At 37.5% G+C, this 20,089-nt stretch overlaps 2 protein-coding genes across 3 annotated transcripts in view; one reads left to right on the top strand and one right to left on the bottom strand.

Annotated features, from left to right (window-relative positions):
• OXR1 (oxidation resistance 1) overlaps positions 1-20,089 on the bottom strand; it is a 446,972-nt gene that overhangs the window by 337,312 nt on the left and 89,571 nt on the right. The window lies entirely within an intron of this gene.
• On the top strand, positions 9,697-10,311 carry LOC134364229 (histone chaperone ASF1-like). Its single transcript, XM_063080148.1, has one exon. It carries the CDS (start codon positions 9,697-9,699, stop codon positions 10,309-10,311), a length of 615 nt encoding a protein of 204 aa, XP_062936218.1.

The raw sequence follows: 20,089 nt of genomic DNA, 5'->3' as shown, positions 1-20,089 counted from the left end.
CCTTGTCTTTCAAATATTTTCATCAATAATATACCCAGCTGGTCTAGGGTAATAGTTAGATTATAAAAATATTTCATACAATCTCACTCTGCAGCATTTTTGGTTAAAGAATAGGAAATTCTCATCTGTTACCAATTTTTAATGGTGATAAATCAATAACATCATTGTTGCATATCATAAGCTACATTTCACATATTTGGTACTACCTTACTACTTTATTTCACTCTTCGTTGTGAACTGTCAATAAACTCTTAAGCTGTAGTAATATTTCTTTATATCTCTACCTCTGTAACCTTGCTTATGCTCTCATCCACCTGGGAAAATCCCTCCTCTCTTCACCAACCTAGCTCCATTTCTATCTTCTCTAGCTGCCTACTTGACATCCTTACTTACATGAGTTAGAGGCATCTCTAATTCAATATTTTCAAAATTGAGCTCATGAATCCTTTCCCCCCAATCTAATCTTCTTCCACTGCTGTCCTCCACTAGAGTGAATAGGACCATCCCCTGGTCCTTTACACAAAGCAAACACATATGTGGGGTGAGGATTTCCTGTGCACAGGAATCCTTCTGTGTGATAGAGGGAAAGTGACCCTCAGTCATCACCAGGGCTGGGCATCCATTGATATTCCAAAGTCCTGAGATCTCACTTGGCAACAGAGCACCCTGAGTGTCCACCATGAGCAATGCACATGGGATAATACTCATTGCTCTGGTTCTTTTCAACATCCTGCAGCTTTGGTGCATGTATGTCATGCTTAGGGCAAAGACCTGTGCACTGAGGCTAGGAGTCCTTTGGGATACCACATAGCCATCTCAGCTGCTGTCTCCCTACCTCTCTGTACAGTGCAAAGGAATAGGGTGAAAGTGCCACTACCTTCAGTGTTTTTATTGCTACTTCTGGATTACAGATTTGCACCGATGATGCAAATTTCACTTTAAAAGAAATATTTTCTATATTTAAATTTTTTTCTTCCATAAACGTATTGCTTTAGCCATCAGAAACAAATAAATAGTGTTCAAAAAAGCATTAAAATGAAAGAAAACAAGCAGGGATCTTAAACATGTATGCTGAGTGTTTTCTTTTTTTAATTCTGAGTTTTTTGTAGATCTCAAAAGAACACACAAATACATTTCTACTTCATAGGAAATCAATCTATGGTAAAAAAAAAAAAAAAACATTCATTGTGGTACATGAAAGACTAAAGGGACACAGACTTGAAACCTTATTTTAAATAGAGCACATGTTTTTATTTGTTACATCTCCATATTCGTTACTCAAAATGTATATATTTTTTAATTTAAACACAATTGATTGTACATATCTGTGGGGTACAGCATTGTATATCAACACCTGTGTTCAATACGTGATGCTCAGATCAGGATAATTAGTATATTCAACATTACACAATGTCATTATTTTTTAAAAAATATTTCATAGAAGGAACACAATTCCCTCTCATGACTCAAGTCAAGGAGTGCATGTCTTGGTACTAGAACAAGGGCATCATTTTCATGAAGAAGGCTCATTATTCCTTTATACTGCCATGTGCATAATACCATCTACGTGAATTCCTAGCAATGTATGCCCCAAATTTCACTGGATATAATCCCTGGCAGATCAGATATAAAATAAAATATTAAATTATTATTATTATTATTATTATTTTTTTTTTTTTTGTCTTTTTCGTGACTGGCACTCAGCCAGTGAGCGCACCGGCCATTCCTATATAGGATCCGAACCCGCGGTGGGAGCGTCGCTGAGCTCCCAGCGCCGCACTCTCCCAAGTGCGCCACGGGCTCGGCCCTAAATTATTTTTTCATAAATAAAATCTCTTCAACTTTTTTAAACCTTTAATTACAAAAAGTGTCAAATACATACAAGAATAGAGGGATAATAAAATGAACCCTCATGATTCATACTTATCAACTCCTCACACATCTTCGAAAATTATTAACTCATGGCCAATCTTGTTTTATCTACACCTCCACTTACTTTCCCAAACTCCAACTATTTTGAAGCAAATTTCAGACTTCATATCATTTAAGTTTCTACATTGTTTTCAAAAGATAACCCCACAAGAGATTAATGACAAACATAAGCAAAACGTTACCTTTAATTTAGTAACACTGATTTTTCCATACTTTTACAAAAAGTAGAGTCACAGGTACAGAGTTGGTAGTCTCCTACAGAGAATATTTTTGGGGGCTCCAAAATACCAAATGATTACGAAGTAGACCCTATAGCCCTATCTAGTGTGCAAGTTACCTAGAGGCATTTCTTAGGATTGAGGCATTATCTCAAAATGCCCCATAACAAAATAAAAATAGGTTGCCCCACTGGGCAAGTGTGTGAGGTATTAGCCTATTAATCAGTCAATTTTTTGAGCTATACAGATGATAAACACCCTCAATGAGATAGAGCAAAAATGAGAAATAACTATCATGAGACAGAAGAGAGGGACATTCTGGAGTTTCTAAAGAGGAAGAAAACAAAAGAGGCAGGGGCACCTGGTAGGAAGGTCAGGGGTACCGAAAATCACCGTTGCTGACTTCACAGTTTCGTCCATGTTCCTCTTGATCCTTGTTGGTCACCAATGAAGAGAAGTGTCATAAGTGAGTCACTCTCAAGTGGAGCTACTAAATCTGGACTTTTAAGAGACAATTCACTGAAATTTCTAGTGAATCATTCACGTAAGGCCAAACTATACTGGAGAGTCTTATGTGTGATTCTACTTGTGCAATCAATACATATTGACTTACAGAATAATTTGTTTTCTGGAACAGAAATTATAAATGATTTTATAACTATTACTACTAGCAAATTAACCATTTGTTTTTCAATAGGTAAACTTTTCTGCAGAACTATTTATTCTGCCATATTGTTATGATTAAACATTTCTACAGAATAGAAACATAAATATACAGTAGATACAAAGTTTATGAGCACACACAACTGGAGCCAGACTGCCTGGGTTTGAAGCCTTGCCCTGACACTAATTTGCTGTGTGACCTTGGAAAAATTGCTTTTAACATCTCTGTGTCTCGGTTTCCTCATGTATAAAATTAAGATACCTCCAGTATTTCCTCTAGTACCAGCACAAGACAGAACACAAATAATATTTGTTAATAAATGAATATATAAAACCTTAGTTATCTCATTATTCTGAATATTTTAAACATGCATATGTATTACTTATGACATTAAAGAATAAAAGTGTTAAACAATCCTGCTGAAAGTAAAATTGTAATTAAGTAAAAATCACGAAGGAAGAAATTATAAATTCTGTGATTTCTACTTGTACTCATGAGGGATAAATTTAAAATCCAAGAGCAAATGAAGATAACCCATAACCTAAAGGCAGTGATGCCCCAAAGATCTGTCTTTGCAGTTAATATCTGACAGCATGTATCATCAAATATGAAATATCAGTTTTACTGAGGTTCAAATTATACTTCTTTTTGGAAGATGAACTCGATTCTGATAAGTAAGGTCCATATTTTAAAAATAACTGAAAAATGGGGATGATCAGCTTTTCATGAGCTTCCAAATATATGAATCATTCACCAAATTACTCAAGATTGATTAAAAAATGTCAAAAACTTATCTGGCTCTATACACATAGGCATCCTAGAATTGGTAGGTAGATAATATTCACGCTTACTAATCAATATCTTATTTTTTCATGAGAAAACACAGTCAAATACAGAGATGCTTCATTTACCCAGCACCAACCATATATGATTGTTTCACAGACTTGACTTTCCAAATAACCTAAACCTTTCTTTCTATATAGTGTTAAAACATTTTCATGGGCATTTTCCCAAAATGTATTCAATTCTTCCTTGCTTTCTTACACATAGCAGGCATTTCTTGATTAAATTTTATGTTCGATAATCTAACTTTTAAATGATCTGGGTCATCATTACCAAAATTATTACTCTGTGTTATAAAACAGGAACACCTTCAGGAATTTTTTAGGTTTGGAAAGCTGTGTGTGTTACTAACGGCTTTGAACTACAGTGAATCTTCATTTCTTATTAGAAGGACGAGGGTAGAGAAGGAGTTGAGACTGAACATCTACTTCAGAACCACTGGGCTCTTATTTTACAGGCCCCTAAATAATCACTCGCATCCCCCACGGGTTGTATAGAGGCTTTAGAAGCTAATTCTCAGACACATGCACTTACATCCTATCCCAGGAAGAAACTCTCCTGAAGTGGGAGGGAACAGAAGGATCTTGCTGGGCAAGGAGGACATCAAAGAATTTGACACCACCAGCTTCCCAGCCTAGCTCATTGGCCTAAGCCATTAAAGTAGGAACCTATGAACCTCAAGGTGCAAGAAAGTAAAAAGGTAGAATTTCTTAGTGCTGTGCTATTGAAGCTCAACATAAAGAACTTAAAGTCCTGTGAAACTTTGGAGTAATCGATGGCATAACAGCAGCAGTAGGCCAAGGGCAAGTGCTGCAGGTCTTTGAAGGACAGACCCAAATGCACAGGGATAGGATGGGGACATCAGTGTTTCAATTCTTGGTACAGGGTTAGCCAAGTATTTTATTTACATCTGGGCTTTAAGTAATTTTTCTTGTGACTCGGGAAGTAAGGATTATATTTATCTTCATCTACTCTGAAAGTGAAACTCCTAGCTTTTATTTTTAAGGAACTCGCTATATTTGCCACTAGCACCTCTTCCTCCGCCTTGCAGGTTGTTGCTTCTAATTTGTTATGGCCTGGGAAGCCACAATCTAAGCTTTCTAATATGGGATTTACAATAAAAGTAATATTTGCCTAAGGGGTTTACCCATGAAAAGCACATGGGCTTCAGGCAATAGACATTGCTACATCTATTTTAGGATGTAAGAGAATTTTAAACTTGATTCCTAGTCCTTAATGTGTTCTAGGATGGTGTATTAGTCTGTTTAGGTTGCTTATAACAAAATACTTGGAACTGAGTGATTTATAAAGAAAATGAAATTTATTACTTACAGTTTCTGAGGCTGGGAGGTCCAAAGTCCATCTGGTGGTGGCGACAGTGAACCAGACGTCTCACATTGCAAGATGGTGGAAGCAGAGAGAGCAGAGAGAGCAAGAGAGAGAGACAGACTCTGCTCTTCTTTTAAAGCCCTCAGAACCACATCCCTGACCACCATTTTTAATCCATTCACTACTGCATGGTCCTACAATCTAATCACCTCTTCAAGTCTCCACCTTTCAATTACCATAACAGGATTTCCCACCCTCTTAACAGTCACAGTGGGGGCTAAGTTTCTCATACATAAAACTTGGAAGACAATTCAAGCCTCAGTGAGTTTTGGGGGGACATAATTCAATCCACTACAGATGGCTAAGGTTGCAAAATAAATTATCTTGAGATAAATAAGTTGCTATCATAAATGGATGTAGAGCCCCTGAAGTCACTAGCTTAGCACTGATCTGATGCACACTACTCAAGAGTTGGATCATAATGAACACCTTCTGAGCAGTCTCATAACTTGGAAAATTGAGTACAGTTGGATGACTGGTCTATAACACATGTCCTCCCATGATTTACTTGAAATTAAATTCTATGAGAGAGGCAAACCTACCTAAAATGCCCTTTTTTTTATTCCTAAAATTTTCCATGCGGAAAAAGAAAGAGTTGTTTTGAGCTCTGCCTATGACCCTTCAGGTTTTCCATTACCAGCTAAGTATTCCAATGCCGTCATAGTGTAACTTTTATAAAGATGTATAAGTAAAATAAAAACTAGATTAATAATCTCAGAGAAATACACAATAATCTCAAAAGAATGACTTCCTTTTTTGGACCCATGAGAACAGTAGTACGGGGCTACTCCTAGTGCAGATCGGAAATTGTAATTATGTCTAGATGAAGAGAGAGAGTTGCTTTGATATTCTTAGCAGCTTTGGGGTATTTGGTGTTGGTTATTTTAATTGCAATCTTCTACTAACAAACAACTAGAAAGAATGAGGGGTCTGTGTGCATCCCCAGCTATTTGCCATGCACTCTTAACATTATATTTGAAATCATGCTTCAAGGATAGGTAAACCTCAAATCTGGTAGTTTTATATGTCTTTATTCTTATTTGTATCTTTGAGGCATGGCTCTAATGCCCATTCCCACCTTTTCAAAGCTCTTTTTTCATACCGAGCTTCCATGCCAATTTCTTAACTTGGACCAGTAGCCCTTTAGTAACTTCTGTCCTTTCCATTTCCAGCTTTATATTTCAGGTGTTTATTCCTCATTGCCGGGTTATTGAAGCAGCTTCATAACTATTCTTCATTTTGTCTCTTTCCCACCTCCAATCATTCAATTTGCCAATTTCATATTAATTTTCTTTAAAAAGCTTTTTCAAATCTGCTCAAAAACTGTCAGCCTATCCACATGAGAAAACTATCTCCTTAGCTCTTTCTAAGTTCCTCTCTCCAACTCTATCTTCTTGTTTCTCTGTCTGCCATTCCTTTCACCCTAGATAAACTGCAGATTGTCTGTCTCAGTGACATCTTGCCCTTCTCAGTGACTTCCCCTACACTCCTACATCATCTTACCCACCCTTCCTTCAAGGGCCAAGACAATTCCTATCTCCTCCTTAACGTGGAAGTTGGGAAAGAGGCAGGAGAATAAAAATAAAGATGAGAGAGATTCTGTCCCATTCCATTATTGCTTCTGCAGAATTGATAGTATTGACATAACTGGCAATGTTTTTTGAGCCTTCCTTAATTGTTTAGGTTTTATTTTTCTTCAAGACAGTGCTTATTATTTTTTTCAAGAGACACGGTATCTACCAGAAATGCAATGCTTTTTGTGAGATGGCTAGCTCAGGGATGGAAGATAATCTCTATAGAAAAACTGGATTATACAAATTATGAAGAATCGCTTCTCTGCCCCTTTGAAACTAGCCTTCTAGTCCAACTTCACAGTATTGGAGGGACACCAAGAGTTAGAGAGACTCATGGACTAATTAATATCCCTTCATAGGCTTGAAGCCTTCTGCACCAACCAAAGATCTTGTTGCAGGGAATGTAATCCAACTAGCTTGAGTAGACAGAATTTTATTACAGGATAGTAAGCAGTTATAGAAGCTCCCAACCACACCACGAGAATGTTCAAGAGGAAATCTTGCTGCTGCTGCTGCTGCCACCCTGTGCTGAACAGCAGCAGCACAGAAGCACCACACGCCCTTGCTGCCATGCCTGCACCTTCATTCCATGCACTCCAAGTCTGATGACTAAATCTGTTTGGCAGAACCTAAAGCACAGGTAGGGGGTCTAGTGACAAAGGAGTCCTGAAAAGGTGCCTTGTGAGTTTCCAGCTTCTAGAATACAGGAAGATATTGTAGAGTGGGAGGTGAATGGGCATCAAGTGGGCCAAGCTGCAGTATTTGCCCCGAGGTCCTCAACACACAATGAACAATTCTGCTTCTCTTGTGGATAAAAAACTGCATAATGAGAGGCCATTTAGAGACCTGATTATGTGTGTAGACCCTAGAGCAAGACTGCCAAGGTTCAGGTCACATCTCAGATACTCACTATCTATGTGACCTTGGGCAGTTACTTACTCTGTGCATTTATTTTGCCTATAAAGAGGGATTAGTTGCAATTCTTTCCTCCCCAGGCTGGTGTGAGTATTATAGTGCATTAAAATGTAAAGTGCTTGGAACACTGCTTGTCACATACTGAAAACTCAACAAATGTTAGTTACAATTATGTAATATGGCATTATATAATATAAACTATATTATAGGAAATTGCGGGGTTTTAACAACTTATGCAAGCTGAACTAAGATTTGTGTGTACCTTTACCAGAAGACAGTTTATACGAATTGCAACAAATGGAACATATGATATTTGCAGAGCACCAATGAGAATATTTTCTCTGATTTTTTTCCAGGTTGCTTTTATAATGTGGCTGTTACAGAATGGAAAGGAACTTGTCATTAATCTGCCTCAAGTTAGGTAATTGTCACAGACTGTAACTGCTGTCCCAGGGAAAGTAGTGAAAGCTTTCTGGAGTTGTGCAATCCTGCCCCACAATGTTTACTTTTTGAGGTTTGAACAAAACCCTCTATTTCCATCTCTGAAAGACTGGAACTAGTGTGGAAAATAACAAAATGCTCTTCACTATTGTTTAGAATCGAAAATTAAAAGACAATAAAACAACAACTACAGCTTTTGACAACTAGGTATCTAAACAACTAGAAATCTCAATCGCTATCATAAAAGAAACAAAATGAGAACAGACAAAAGAAAAGAGCCTTCCCTGATTTTGGAATATATCTAAAACTGCCACTGGTGCCATTTTTTGAGCATCTCTGCTTCTTAGAAAATTTTTTCACATAAGGCCTGGTAATCTCTGTCAAATGTAACACAATGTCTAGTTCTGCATTTTTATAACTCTATGAAACCACTCTCCTCCTCAACAAAGCATGGAAGTCCTGGGATAGCACTGTCAAGGACTGGCAATTATGTGTGATGCAGCATGGCACCATCATTAAGCACAAGGTCATGAGATCTCTCTTCCTGCCTGTGTCATCTCAGGGTGGTGCAGTCATCTCTCTGTGTTCATTTTATCATCTGTGAAATGGGTGATAATAAGTGTGCCTATTTCACTGGACTGTGAGAACATTAAATGAGACAATGTAATAAATGTTAGTTATCATAAATGATAGCATCATCAGAGTCCAATTGGACTTAGAGTTAACTAACACTTTTTAATTAAAACATCCTTATGAGATGCAGTTCTGTGCTTATTCACCTGTTGTAGATAGGCTTTAGTCTGTCATTCTCTGGTAGAAGAGAGCCCCCTACTCCACATGTGATTTAACTATTACAGCAGAGGCCGACCCCATGGCTCACTCGGGAGAGTGCGGTGCTGAGAGCGCAGCAGCGCTCCAGCCGCGGGTTCAGATCCTATATAGGAATGGCCGGAGCACTCACTGGCTGAGCGCGGTGCGGACGACGCCAAGCCAAGGGTTGCGATCCCCTTACCGGTCACAAAAAAAAGACAAAAAAAAAAAAAAATTAACTATTACAGCAGGCAGATGACGTCTTCTCTCTTGCCCATTTGTTCTTGCTCCATACTTCTATTAATGCCACTTATTAAACACATATGGGAGCTCATCACGCTTTGGGTTCATATTGACTTGATGGGGAAATAAAATCTTTAGTTCTTTTCCTGAAGAGCTGCTACTATGCCAACTCTCTGTCATTCTATAGCTTTATGGGTGATTTTTTTTTTCTTCTTTTTAATCTTAAATGCTGCATGATAAAAGAATTCTGTGAAGGGACAGCACTGACTTGGCTTGCGTGATTTATGGGTTCAGACCGTTTAGGTAAGGAGTATAAGGTAAAGGAAGATGATTCCTACATGGTATTAAAAGTCCAGTTATATCTTGCTGGCTGCTGAGGCCCTAGCTGGAGGAGGAGGGGCAGAGCTCGCGTGCAGCCAATCGCAGGCAACGCTGCTACTTACCAGAGCAGAATGGGCTGTAGTTCAGTGAAATAGGAAAGCTGCAAAACACTATGGAGTGCTCCCGTGTGAATAAAAAGAGGGGGAAAAAAGTTTCTCATGTCGCCGCTGCACGACGTTGGGCCAGCGCTGGGGCGGGGTCTGCCCTCCGCCGAGCGGCCGCGGGCTGGACTTTATTATGCCGCAACAAGCCCCCGTAACCATTGTTTGTGGTTTTTAAAAAAAATATGGCAAAGGTTCAGGCGAACAATGTAGTGGTTCTGGATAACCCTTCTCCTTTCTACAACCCGTTCCAGTTCGAGATCACCTTCGAGTGCATCGAGGACCTGTCTGAAGACCTGGAATGGAAAATTATCTATGTAGGCTCTGCAGAAAGTGAAGAATACGATCAAGTTTTAGACACTGTTTTAGTGGGTCCTGTTCCAGTAGGAAGGCATGTGTTTGTATTTCAGGCAGATGCACCTAATCCGGGACTCATTCCAGATGCAGATGCAGTAGGTGTAACAGTTGTGCTAAATACTTGCACCTATCGAGGTCAAGAATTTATTAGAGTTGGCTATTATGTAAATAACGAATATACCGAGACAGAATTCAGGGAAAATCCGCCAGTAAAACCAGACTTTTCAAAGCTTCAAAGGAACATTTTGGTGTCTAATCCCAGGGTCACAAGATTCCACATTAACTGGGAAGATAACACAGAAAAACTGGAAGATGCAGAGAGCGGTAGTCCAAATCTACAGTCACTTCTTTCAACAGATGCATTACCTTCAGCATCAAAGGGATGGTCCGCGTCAGAAAACTCACTAAATGTCATGTTAGAATCCCACGTGGATTGCGTGTGACCACCTGCCATCCCTTTGGTACAAATTAAGCTATAAAAACCACAAAGAACTATTTCCCTGAAATTCCGTAAGTACATAGTTAAGACACAATGTGAAGAATTTGTTTTAAAACATCCTGTAGAAAGTTTATAAGAAAACCAGTATTTGATCAAATTGTGAAATAGAAATACAACTATTTTTAAGTAATTTTTTCTCTAATGTGTTATTTTATTTGTTCTCCAATTAATCTGATTAAAGCATATATATTATTGTCAAAAAAAAAAAATCCAGTTATATATCTGTGTCTCCCACCAGACTGTGAGCAATGTGAAACCTGAGTTTCAGTCTTAATCATCTTTTTATCCTCTTTTTTTAATGTATTTTTAATTGACATGTATTGATTGTACATATTTACAGTTATATTTCAATATATTTATAAAATGTGATGATCAAATCAGGATAATTAAAATATTTTTCATCACTAAATTTATCATTTGTGATGAGAACATTTGAGCTCATCTCTTCTAGCCAATTGAAAACACTAATCTTTGGGCCAAAAGCGTTTAGTACTTGCATTGGTGGTTCAGTGGTAGAATTCTCGCCTGCCAAAAGCGTTTAGTACAAGCTGAACTTCTAAGCTCTATAGAGTAAATTAATGGTTAGCTCCCTTTGTTTTTATCGAACATGTGCAAGATAATCCTGATAGATTTGTGAGCACTGCATAAATTTCTTCATAATGCAGTATTTCAAACGATGCAATGACAAGGACACACATCTGGTTTACGTACAATGCTTCATTTTAATGCAATCTTGTAGCTGCCTAGAGGATGCAATACATGTCATCGATAATACATTTCCAAATTAATACAGCATGGCCTATTACAGGCACTGAAAATAAATTTAGATGTACAGAAACCAGTGGTATTAACTATGTAAAGTGCATGGAAGTTTTACACGATGAAATTTAAAAACACCTTTCACGCTATAACCTAATTAAAATACTGATCAACAGTGTTCTTGCCTCATTACACAAGCAACTCAAGGGATGACAACTGCCTTTATGATCATTTATTATTAACAATGAAAAAACATGACTTCCATTAAAATAGACACCTTGAAATGAAGTGAACATGCTCTCCAGAGATATGGTTATCAATCTTTCCTTCCCATACTCTTCAAGTTTCCCTCCTCCCTGCTCTTCCAGGCATCCAAGAAAAAATAAATAAATAATGATAAAGGAGCTTTAAAGATCTTCCTTCCATGTAAGCCCAGTATTCTTCCTCCCCAGAGTTACTACAGGTGCACAAAAACAGAATAGCTAAGAGTTAAGACTTTGGATGTTAGCTGTCAGAGGTTCAGACCATTTCCCTCCACTTACTTGGGTAAGTTATTTAATATGCATTAGACATAGTCTTCTCATATACAGAGTTGATATTACCCAATTCCCAGGATAGGTACAAACATTTATTGGGGTTACATTACAGAGTTCCTAGCACAGTGCCTAGTATAGAAAGCACCCCCACCGTCCTCCCCTCCAACTGCTGTGGATTGATTGAATTGTGTCCCCCAAAGTTCATATATTAGAAGCTTAATCCCTACTGTAACTGTTGAAGGTAAGAAATCCTATTATGGTATTTGAAAGGTGGGGCCTTGAAGTCAGGTGATTAGATTGTAGGACCATGCCTAGTGAATGGATTAATAATGCTTGCTGGGTGCATGGTTCTGAGGGCTTAAAATGGAGAGCACATGAGAGTCTCTCTCTCTCTGCTCTGCCATTCTTGCCATGTGACACCCTGCATTGCTGTAGGGTCACCTCACCAGATGTGTTCCCTGGACTTTGGACTTCACAGCCTCAGAAACTGTAAGCAATATATTTCGTTTTCTTACAAATTATCCAATTCCGGGTATTGTTATAAACAACAGAAATGGACTAATATACCTCCCCCCCAAAAAAAACCTCCAACAAACAAACAAACAAACAAACAAAAAAACAGTGTAGTTGTCAGACCTGGATAGGAGAATTTGTAGTTGAGAAGAAAATACCCGAGTTCCAGGGCCCTCTGGCAGAGCTGGGCTGTGGGGCGGGAGCGTAGAAATCATAATCATGGTTCACACCAGGAAGGAGGCAAGGTTTTAGCAAATACAGAAATGCTTCTCAGGAGGCCCATGACCAGGAAAGCCCAGCAAGCAACTCTGGATGGAAACATTATCAGGATTTCTGTTTGGAGGATTTGCAATCAATTGAAGAAATCAGCAATGAGAAAATAAGATATGGTACATTAAACCTTTATTTACATCAGAATGCTGCATTTTTTTTTTTTAACTTAGGGATCTGGAGTAGTAAACAAAGAAAGTGCAACTCCAAACTGACATAAAGACTCACAAACTACAAAGTTGGAAGGGACTTTAAATTTCATTTCAACCTTGTGATTCTATGGTGAAGAAACAAAGTATCCAGGGAAAATGTGACTTGACCAAGGACACAGAACTAGTTAACTGCAGAGCCAGGACTTAAAGCTGGGTCTCCTGAATTCAGGTGAGTTAAAAGTCTGATTTCCTTACATTTACTCTGCAGATATTGAAATAACATCAGCAATAAATTTCACACATAAAGCATAGAAGAAAAAGAGAAAAGAGAAAAATCATCTTGGGAAGCTCATAATTTGCAAAGAAATGTTTTGATTATTGTTTACTAAATTTGCTTCAGCCTTAGCTGAAGAGATTAAAATTGGTAACCATTTCACACATTCATATGCCACCTGGAATTACGGCATAACTGGAGGCATAGTTCAACCATTGAAACACTGAATTATAAAGGATATCAGGTCAATTTTTTAATTGAAAGTTTGCCTCCAACTGCAGAATGTTGCTGTAAAAAAACTCAATAAAACAGAGTATTCCACAAGGGGTCTTCAAAAAGTTCATGGAAAGATTCATATTATCTTTTAACTCTATTTTTTCCATCAACTTTTTGAAGTACCCTCATATAATAAGAAATAATTCTTCATGGACGAATCAACCCTGATAGATGGATAGAAACTTCAGATATATTCTGAAAGGAGATTTGATGAAGGTTAGAAACCTCATTTAGATCAGCAGGGCCAGGTAAACAGGAAAGATACATCCTGTCTATTTGGATTCCACATCTGAGAAAGGCTGAGGAACTTCAAGAGGTGGCCTGACAGCCATTATCAAACTGCTCCCCTTGAGTTTTCTATTCTGTCCCTGCCTGCCTCACTGGGATTTTGCCCTCACCTTTCTTTTGATGTTCAATTGGTTGTTCCTCCTCCACACACTTCCGTCCCAGTGCCTCAAGCATGCTCACCTCTTTCCAATCTAAATACCTTCTTCCTCAGCTCTGATTCCACCTCTTTCCATTCTCCTTTCTTCTATGCATCACATTCCAATGTGATGGAAACAAGTCTACGCTATCTCTATTTCCATCCCTGTCTCTAGCTCATAACATGAGTGTATTATGCTTCTGCCCCATCATTCCAGAGAAACTGTTCTCCTGTGTCACCAATAACCAGGATCATGGTTGACAGATTTAATAACATATACTTAGTTCTCATCCTGTTTGAACTCTATTCAGTATTTAGCTATCCACTCTTTATGGAAACTCTCTTTCCTTTAAAATCTACACTGGCTTTCTCCTCAACAAATTTCAGGCAATTAAATATCCTGCATATATAACAGGTAGATTTGGTGTTAAATTGTCTTGGTAGTGACCATTGCTACTAGCTATGTGTTTCATTAAAAAGAAAATTAGACTTTTTTTTTAATCTTTCATTCTCTCTCTCCATTCACAGGAATCATATTTGATCCTTCAAAAGCCTTTATCCAAAAAAATTTACCATGAAATCATATATCTGAGAAGGACCTGCATCTAGAATATAAAAAGAAATTCTATAATTCAATAATGAAAAAACAAATAACCCAATTAAAAATGTGGGAAAAATATATGAATAGCATTTTTCCAAATAAATTGCCAATAAGCACATGAAAAGATTCCCAACATCACTAATCATCAGGGAAGTACAAATCAAAACCATAATGAGATACTATTCAGACCCATGAAGATGGTTATAATCAAAAGTAGGCAATAACAAATGCTGTCAAGGATATGAAGTTGGAACCCTCATACACTGCAGGTGGGAATGTAAAATGGAAAAGCTATTTTGCAAAATAGTCTGCAAATTCCTCATAAAGGTGAGCACAGAGTTTCCATATGACCCAGCAATCCAGTCCTAGGTATATGCCCAAGAGAAATAAAAACAATATCTATTGAAATGTAGAAACAACTCAAATATTCATCGACTGATAAATGGATAAATAAAATGTGGTATATCCATTCAATAGAATATTATTTAAAAATAAAGGAATAAAGTACTGACAAATGCTACAACACAGATGAACGGTGAAAACATTATGCTAAGTGAAAGAAGCCTGGTCTTGTATGATGTCATTTACATAAAATGTCCAGAAGAGGCAAATCCATAGAATCAAAAAGAAGATTAGCGGTTTTCTAGGACTGGGGGAAGGGGAAGGGGAATGGGATGGGAGTGGAAAAAGGAGAGTGGTTGCTAAAGGATAACGGATTTCTTTTTGGAGTAATAAAAACGTTCTAAAACTGATTGTGGTGATGAATGAAAAACTCTGGGAATATACTAAAAACTATTAAATTGCCTACATTAAGTGGGTGAATTGTATGGCATGTGAGTTCTATCTCAATAAAGCTCTTATATTAAAAAATACATGAGAACCATATACAGGGTCAGCTGCCAAAATTAAAAATAAAAATAAATAAGTAAATAAAAATAAAAAGTACATGAGAACCAGAATGCATGGAAATGGCCTCTAGCAATATGTTCCTCTCTGAGTGCTTTAAATATCAAGAAACCAAGCTTATTGTTTTTAACTTATATACCAAAAAATTGATCCAATGTTTATATCAGTTAGATATCACAACCAACAGGAAAAAAGGCATGATAGTACATACTGATAATGTTTTCCTCCTGCCAAAAAACATGAACAGCTGAAACTTAGTTAATGTAATCAGAAAGATCTTCTGCATATCAATTATGCCTAAACTCATTATTTTTGGCAGTGACATATAAATCTATATTCTAGAGAGATAATTTTATACCATTTGCTTTCAAACTTATCAGAATCACCTGGAGGGCTCAACAGACTACATTGCTGGATCCCATCCCCAGAATTTCTGATGTAGTAGGGTTAGGGTGGAGCCTTTAACAAGTTCTGAGGTGATGCTAATTCTGCTAGCCCAGAGATCACACTTTAAGAAACCCTCACAGTACTATCCTAATCTATTTAGATTTCTGTTTTCATCCTATGGCTAAATTATTCTGATTGGCTCAAATATAGTTATACTCAAAAATCAAACCTGTTATATGAGTTATATGAACCATATGGTAGATTAGAGTTGCTACAGTGGAAGGATTTCTTGATTGAGAGAAAGCTATTGTGTGAGACAATTTTTAAATGAGACTACAAAGGCGCAGTCAACTAAAGCAAAAATACACAGTGGGACTACTTAAAACTAAAAAGCTTTTTTGCACAGCAAGGGAAACTATCAACAAAGTGAAGAGACAACCTAAAGAGTGGGAGATTGTTTGCAAACTACACATCAGACAAGGGCTAATATCCAGAATATATAAGGAACTCAAACAACTCAACAGCAAAATAAAACCAAATAACCCAATTAAAAAATGGGCAAAGAATCTGAATAGACATTTCTCTAAAGAAGACATACAAATGGCCAACAGGCACATGAAAAAATGCTAACCATCAGGGAAATGCAAATTAATACCAGAATGAGATATTATCTCACTCCAATTAGAATGGCTATTATCAACAAAACAAAAAATAACAAATGCTAGTGAGAAGCAGAGAAAAAGGAACTCTCCCACATTGTTGGTAGGACTGTAAATTGGTACAGCCATTGTGGAAAACAAATAATATAAAGTTTCTTCAGAGAAGTAAAAATAGATCCACCTTATGACCCAGCAGTATATCCCACTGCTGGGTATACACCCAAAGAAAATAAAATCAATATATTAAAGACACCTGCACTCCCATGTTCATCACAGCACTATTCACAATAGCTAAGAGATGTAAACAGCCTAAATGTCCATCAACAGATGAATGGATAAAAAACTGTGGTAAATAAACACAATGGAATACTACTCAGTAATATATATATATATATATATATAGAATATCTATCATTTGCAACAAGATGGATGGAACTGGAAACCATCATGTTAAGTGAAGTAAATTAGGCACAGAAAGACAAATACCGCATGGTATCACTCATATGTGGAATCTAAAAAAAAAAAAAAGTGATTCTCCCAGAGGTAGAGAGCAGAATAATGGTTTTAAGAGGATGTGGGGAAGTTTTTGGAAGGGGAGAAGAGTTGGTGGACTAATGGGAACAAAACTGTACTATCTACCCTAAGTGAATCACTGTGTAATATATGCAAGTATTGAAACAACACACTGTACCCACCAATATGTACAAATAAATGTTAAAATATTTCAAATAAAAAATTTTTAATTAAAAAAATGACAGAATCTTATACAATTGGTAGTGTAACGAATGGACCAACTCATGAGCTTGAAATATACAGCAAGACTTAAGCAATGGTAGCAGAAGCAGAATCAGAAGGTCATAAAGAAAATCAGACATCAGTGAACTAGAGGAGAGATCAACAAAGTCTTTCTCCTGGTGTGTGGGGGAGCAATGAGATGACAGTCAACTTGGGCATCACTGCATCCTAATTGGTTTCCAGTCCCTGAACCACATTCTCATCTACATGTGGCCCAATGCACAGCAGTCCTAGTGTTCCCCTGACACTTGGTTGTGCTGCTGTTTCTGTAGCACTGTGAGTGTCACCTGCAAAACAGTCTGAAAATTCCTCAAAAAGGCTGAGACACCTGTCCTCATTACTTCTGGAGTTATCCCCTATAATAACCTGTCCTTACTGGAGATAGTCTTAAGTATCTTTCCTTGGAAGTCTAATTAACAAATTTCCAAAAAGGCCTTAACGTGACAGGTTGACAGTCCAGCCCCAACAAGATGACATTTGATAAGGACATGTGCTTATTATGCACTTCTAGATCAGTATTTGATAACCACATGAAATGACTGGTGAAAACAAAACAAAGCAAAATAAAACAAAAATGAGCTACTGCTACACTTATAGGAATGTACAACCAGAAAAAGATAGTAGCCCATGCTGCACAGGGCAGGCCAAACCTGTGTTTAGTGTTCAGTTTTCACCCTATTTTTGTAGAGGATTCATAAAGCAAATGTACTTCACAGGGCCTGGTTTTCCAAAGCCTTGCAGTTTCAAATATTGACCTTGCAAAGAACAGGAAATTTTCCCCAGGCTATTTAGTCTCTGTGGTAAGATAAAGATTCGGAACACAGCAGGGCTTGCTGGTTCAAAGACAGACTAGTTACGGATTGATATGTAAAGTTACTGGGAAGCTGCTGGAAGAAGAAGGAATGTTTGCTAAAATCAAGCTTTTGTTAGTGGATCACTTAATTACCTAATAGAATGTCATCTGACTTGTTTTTACTGAATGTTACCAGCTTCTGTTGTTAAACTTGTTAAAACTATGTCTCTTCCTGTAACTTGCTGATCTGGAGAACAAATGCAGGAAGAGAACCCCAATTCATGCTTAATTTCCCAAATGGAAGGAATGCCTCATGCTTGAAGGTTCTGGGAGATTAACCCCTTTCTGGGGTGTCTCACTGCTCAGAAGAGATGGGCTTTAACTAATCTTTGGTGGCTCCGTCACCCAGGGGAAAAGGGGTGACAAATCTGTGGGAGGCAAAGCAACATATTTTCAACAGAAGCAAAGACAAACTAAGGTATGCCATGGGTAGTAAAAGGGTCTGGAAATCATGTAACTCAGTAAGGGTAAAAGGAATTGAAATGTTTAGTTTCAGAAACCATAAAAGAAGAAGAAAAGAAGACAGCTTTTGTTTATTGATTTACTGCTGCCCCAAATACTACAAAAAGAAAAAAGATTCTACAGTTTATGTCTGTGAAACCCAGATTATTATATCTCCCTCTTAAATATCTCCAGTATATATTAGCATATAGAACACTGCCTGCCATACAGTAGGTGCTTAATAGATATTTTGTTCATGAACTATCCCAATAAAGAATTTTTGAGGGCTGGCCCCGTGGCTCACTAGGGAGGGTGTGGTGCTGGTAGCGCCGAGGCCGTGGGTTCGGATCCTATATAGGGATGGCCGGTGTGCTCACTGGCTGAGTGTGGTGCAGACCACACCGTGCCAAGGGTTGCGATCCCCTTACCAATCAAAAAAAAAAAAAGAATTTTTGAAGTACTAAAATTAGGTAATCTATTGTCTGAATTACTGTTTCCCAATATAATCTGATTGTAGTTTTCCCCTCTCCTTTGTAATATCTGTCACAGTAATATATGCCATGGAATTAATGTTCTGGGAAAGACATTCGGGAAAAGTAAATTAAAAAAGTAGTAATTAGAGTAGTAGACTTAGACCCAATGTAGGGGTAGACTTACATTAATTAGAAGAGCCCAAATGTGTAACGGGTTGCCCATGAGGCTGAGAACTCACAGGAAGAGTTTTTAGGAAAGGCTGGATTACTGCTTGTTAGGGGTTCTGTTAATGGGATTCATGATCAATTTTCGATTCATTATTTGAGTAATTAGCTGAACTAGATCAGTTGTTCCCAGAGTCTAGATTATGAAACCATAAATTTGGAAATTAGAACTGAAGACCCACTTATGGGCTAACCACTTCTGCTTTTGATCAATTAAAGACAATAATAATTTATTATCACCTTCATTTCATAAAAGGATGACCATTTTAACACCAAAAAGTCAGAAAAGACATAATTTTAGACTATAGAAAGAAAATTAGTAATTTTAGGCCAATATTTTCTTTATTTTTCTGATTTTACAATCTTAGACCAATATTATATTTATTTTTCTCCTTTTCCAACAAGATGCTTTGTCACTGATTGGCTCCTGTCCAGGAACCCAGACTTTGTAACCAATGCCCTATTTGACCTCACAGCTTTATTCTAGAAAATGTTCTACAATTTTAGGTAAATGACTCATCAATGTCAGGAAATAATTTATGATGATGAGAAAAGGCTAAGAGATAGTTAGAAAGGGCAGAAGATGACAGAACATGGATCTGAAGAAATTTCCCCAAAGGATAGAGGTTAAAAATCAAGAGGAAAGAATGGGAACAGGGTTGTTTTATTTTCCTAAATATTAGAAAAGTTTTCACCTTAGCTCAAATGAGCCACAGCACTAATTCACAGCTGGAAATACATCCACAAAACTCTTCAGTGACAAGTCACAAATGTCTGCATATAATAGGCACAGAATAACCTTAAGGCAGCCAAATCACTTCACCTCCAGTTCCAACATTGGGCTTTTTTTTTTTTTTTCTTTTTTTTAACCAAAGTCTTCAGCCCATACTATATATATACTCTCTGTTCCAATACCTGGCTGAGAGCAGATTGAGGGCCCTGGTGACTGTCCAGCCATTTGTGAATGTAAGCGCCTATTGAGCACTTGGTGCAGGACTGTGAAGGATGACCCCATCCCTGTCCTAATAGTCAGACGTCTAACAGAGATTTTAACTGGGATGCTGAAGTTTCATACATCTCATACATATTCTGGTAATAGCTATAGCTCAATGCTTACTTCAATTGACCACATTCATAACTTGCCAAATATAATAAATATTTTATATGTCTGTTTTATT

The sequence above is a fragment of the Cynocephalus volans genome, chromosome 15 (genome assembly GCF_027409185.1).
Source record: "Cynocephalus volans isolate mCynVol1 chromosome 15, mCynVol1.pri, whole genome shotgun sequence".
In the NCBI taxonomy this organism is placed as follows: domain Eukaryota; kingdom Metazoa; phylum Chordata; class Mammalia; order Dermoptera; family Cynocephalidae; genus Cynocephalus; species Cynocephalus volans.
The sequence above is the reverse complement of the archived record's forward strand: the minus strand, read 5'-3'. Positions and strand labels throughout refer to the sequence as shown.

Coding starts and splice junctions, on each gene's coding strand:
- LOC134364229 (XM_063080148.1), top strand. CDS start 9,697: ATGGCAAAGGTTCAGGCGAACAATGTAGTGGTTCTGGATAACCCTTCT.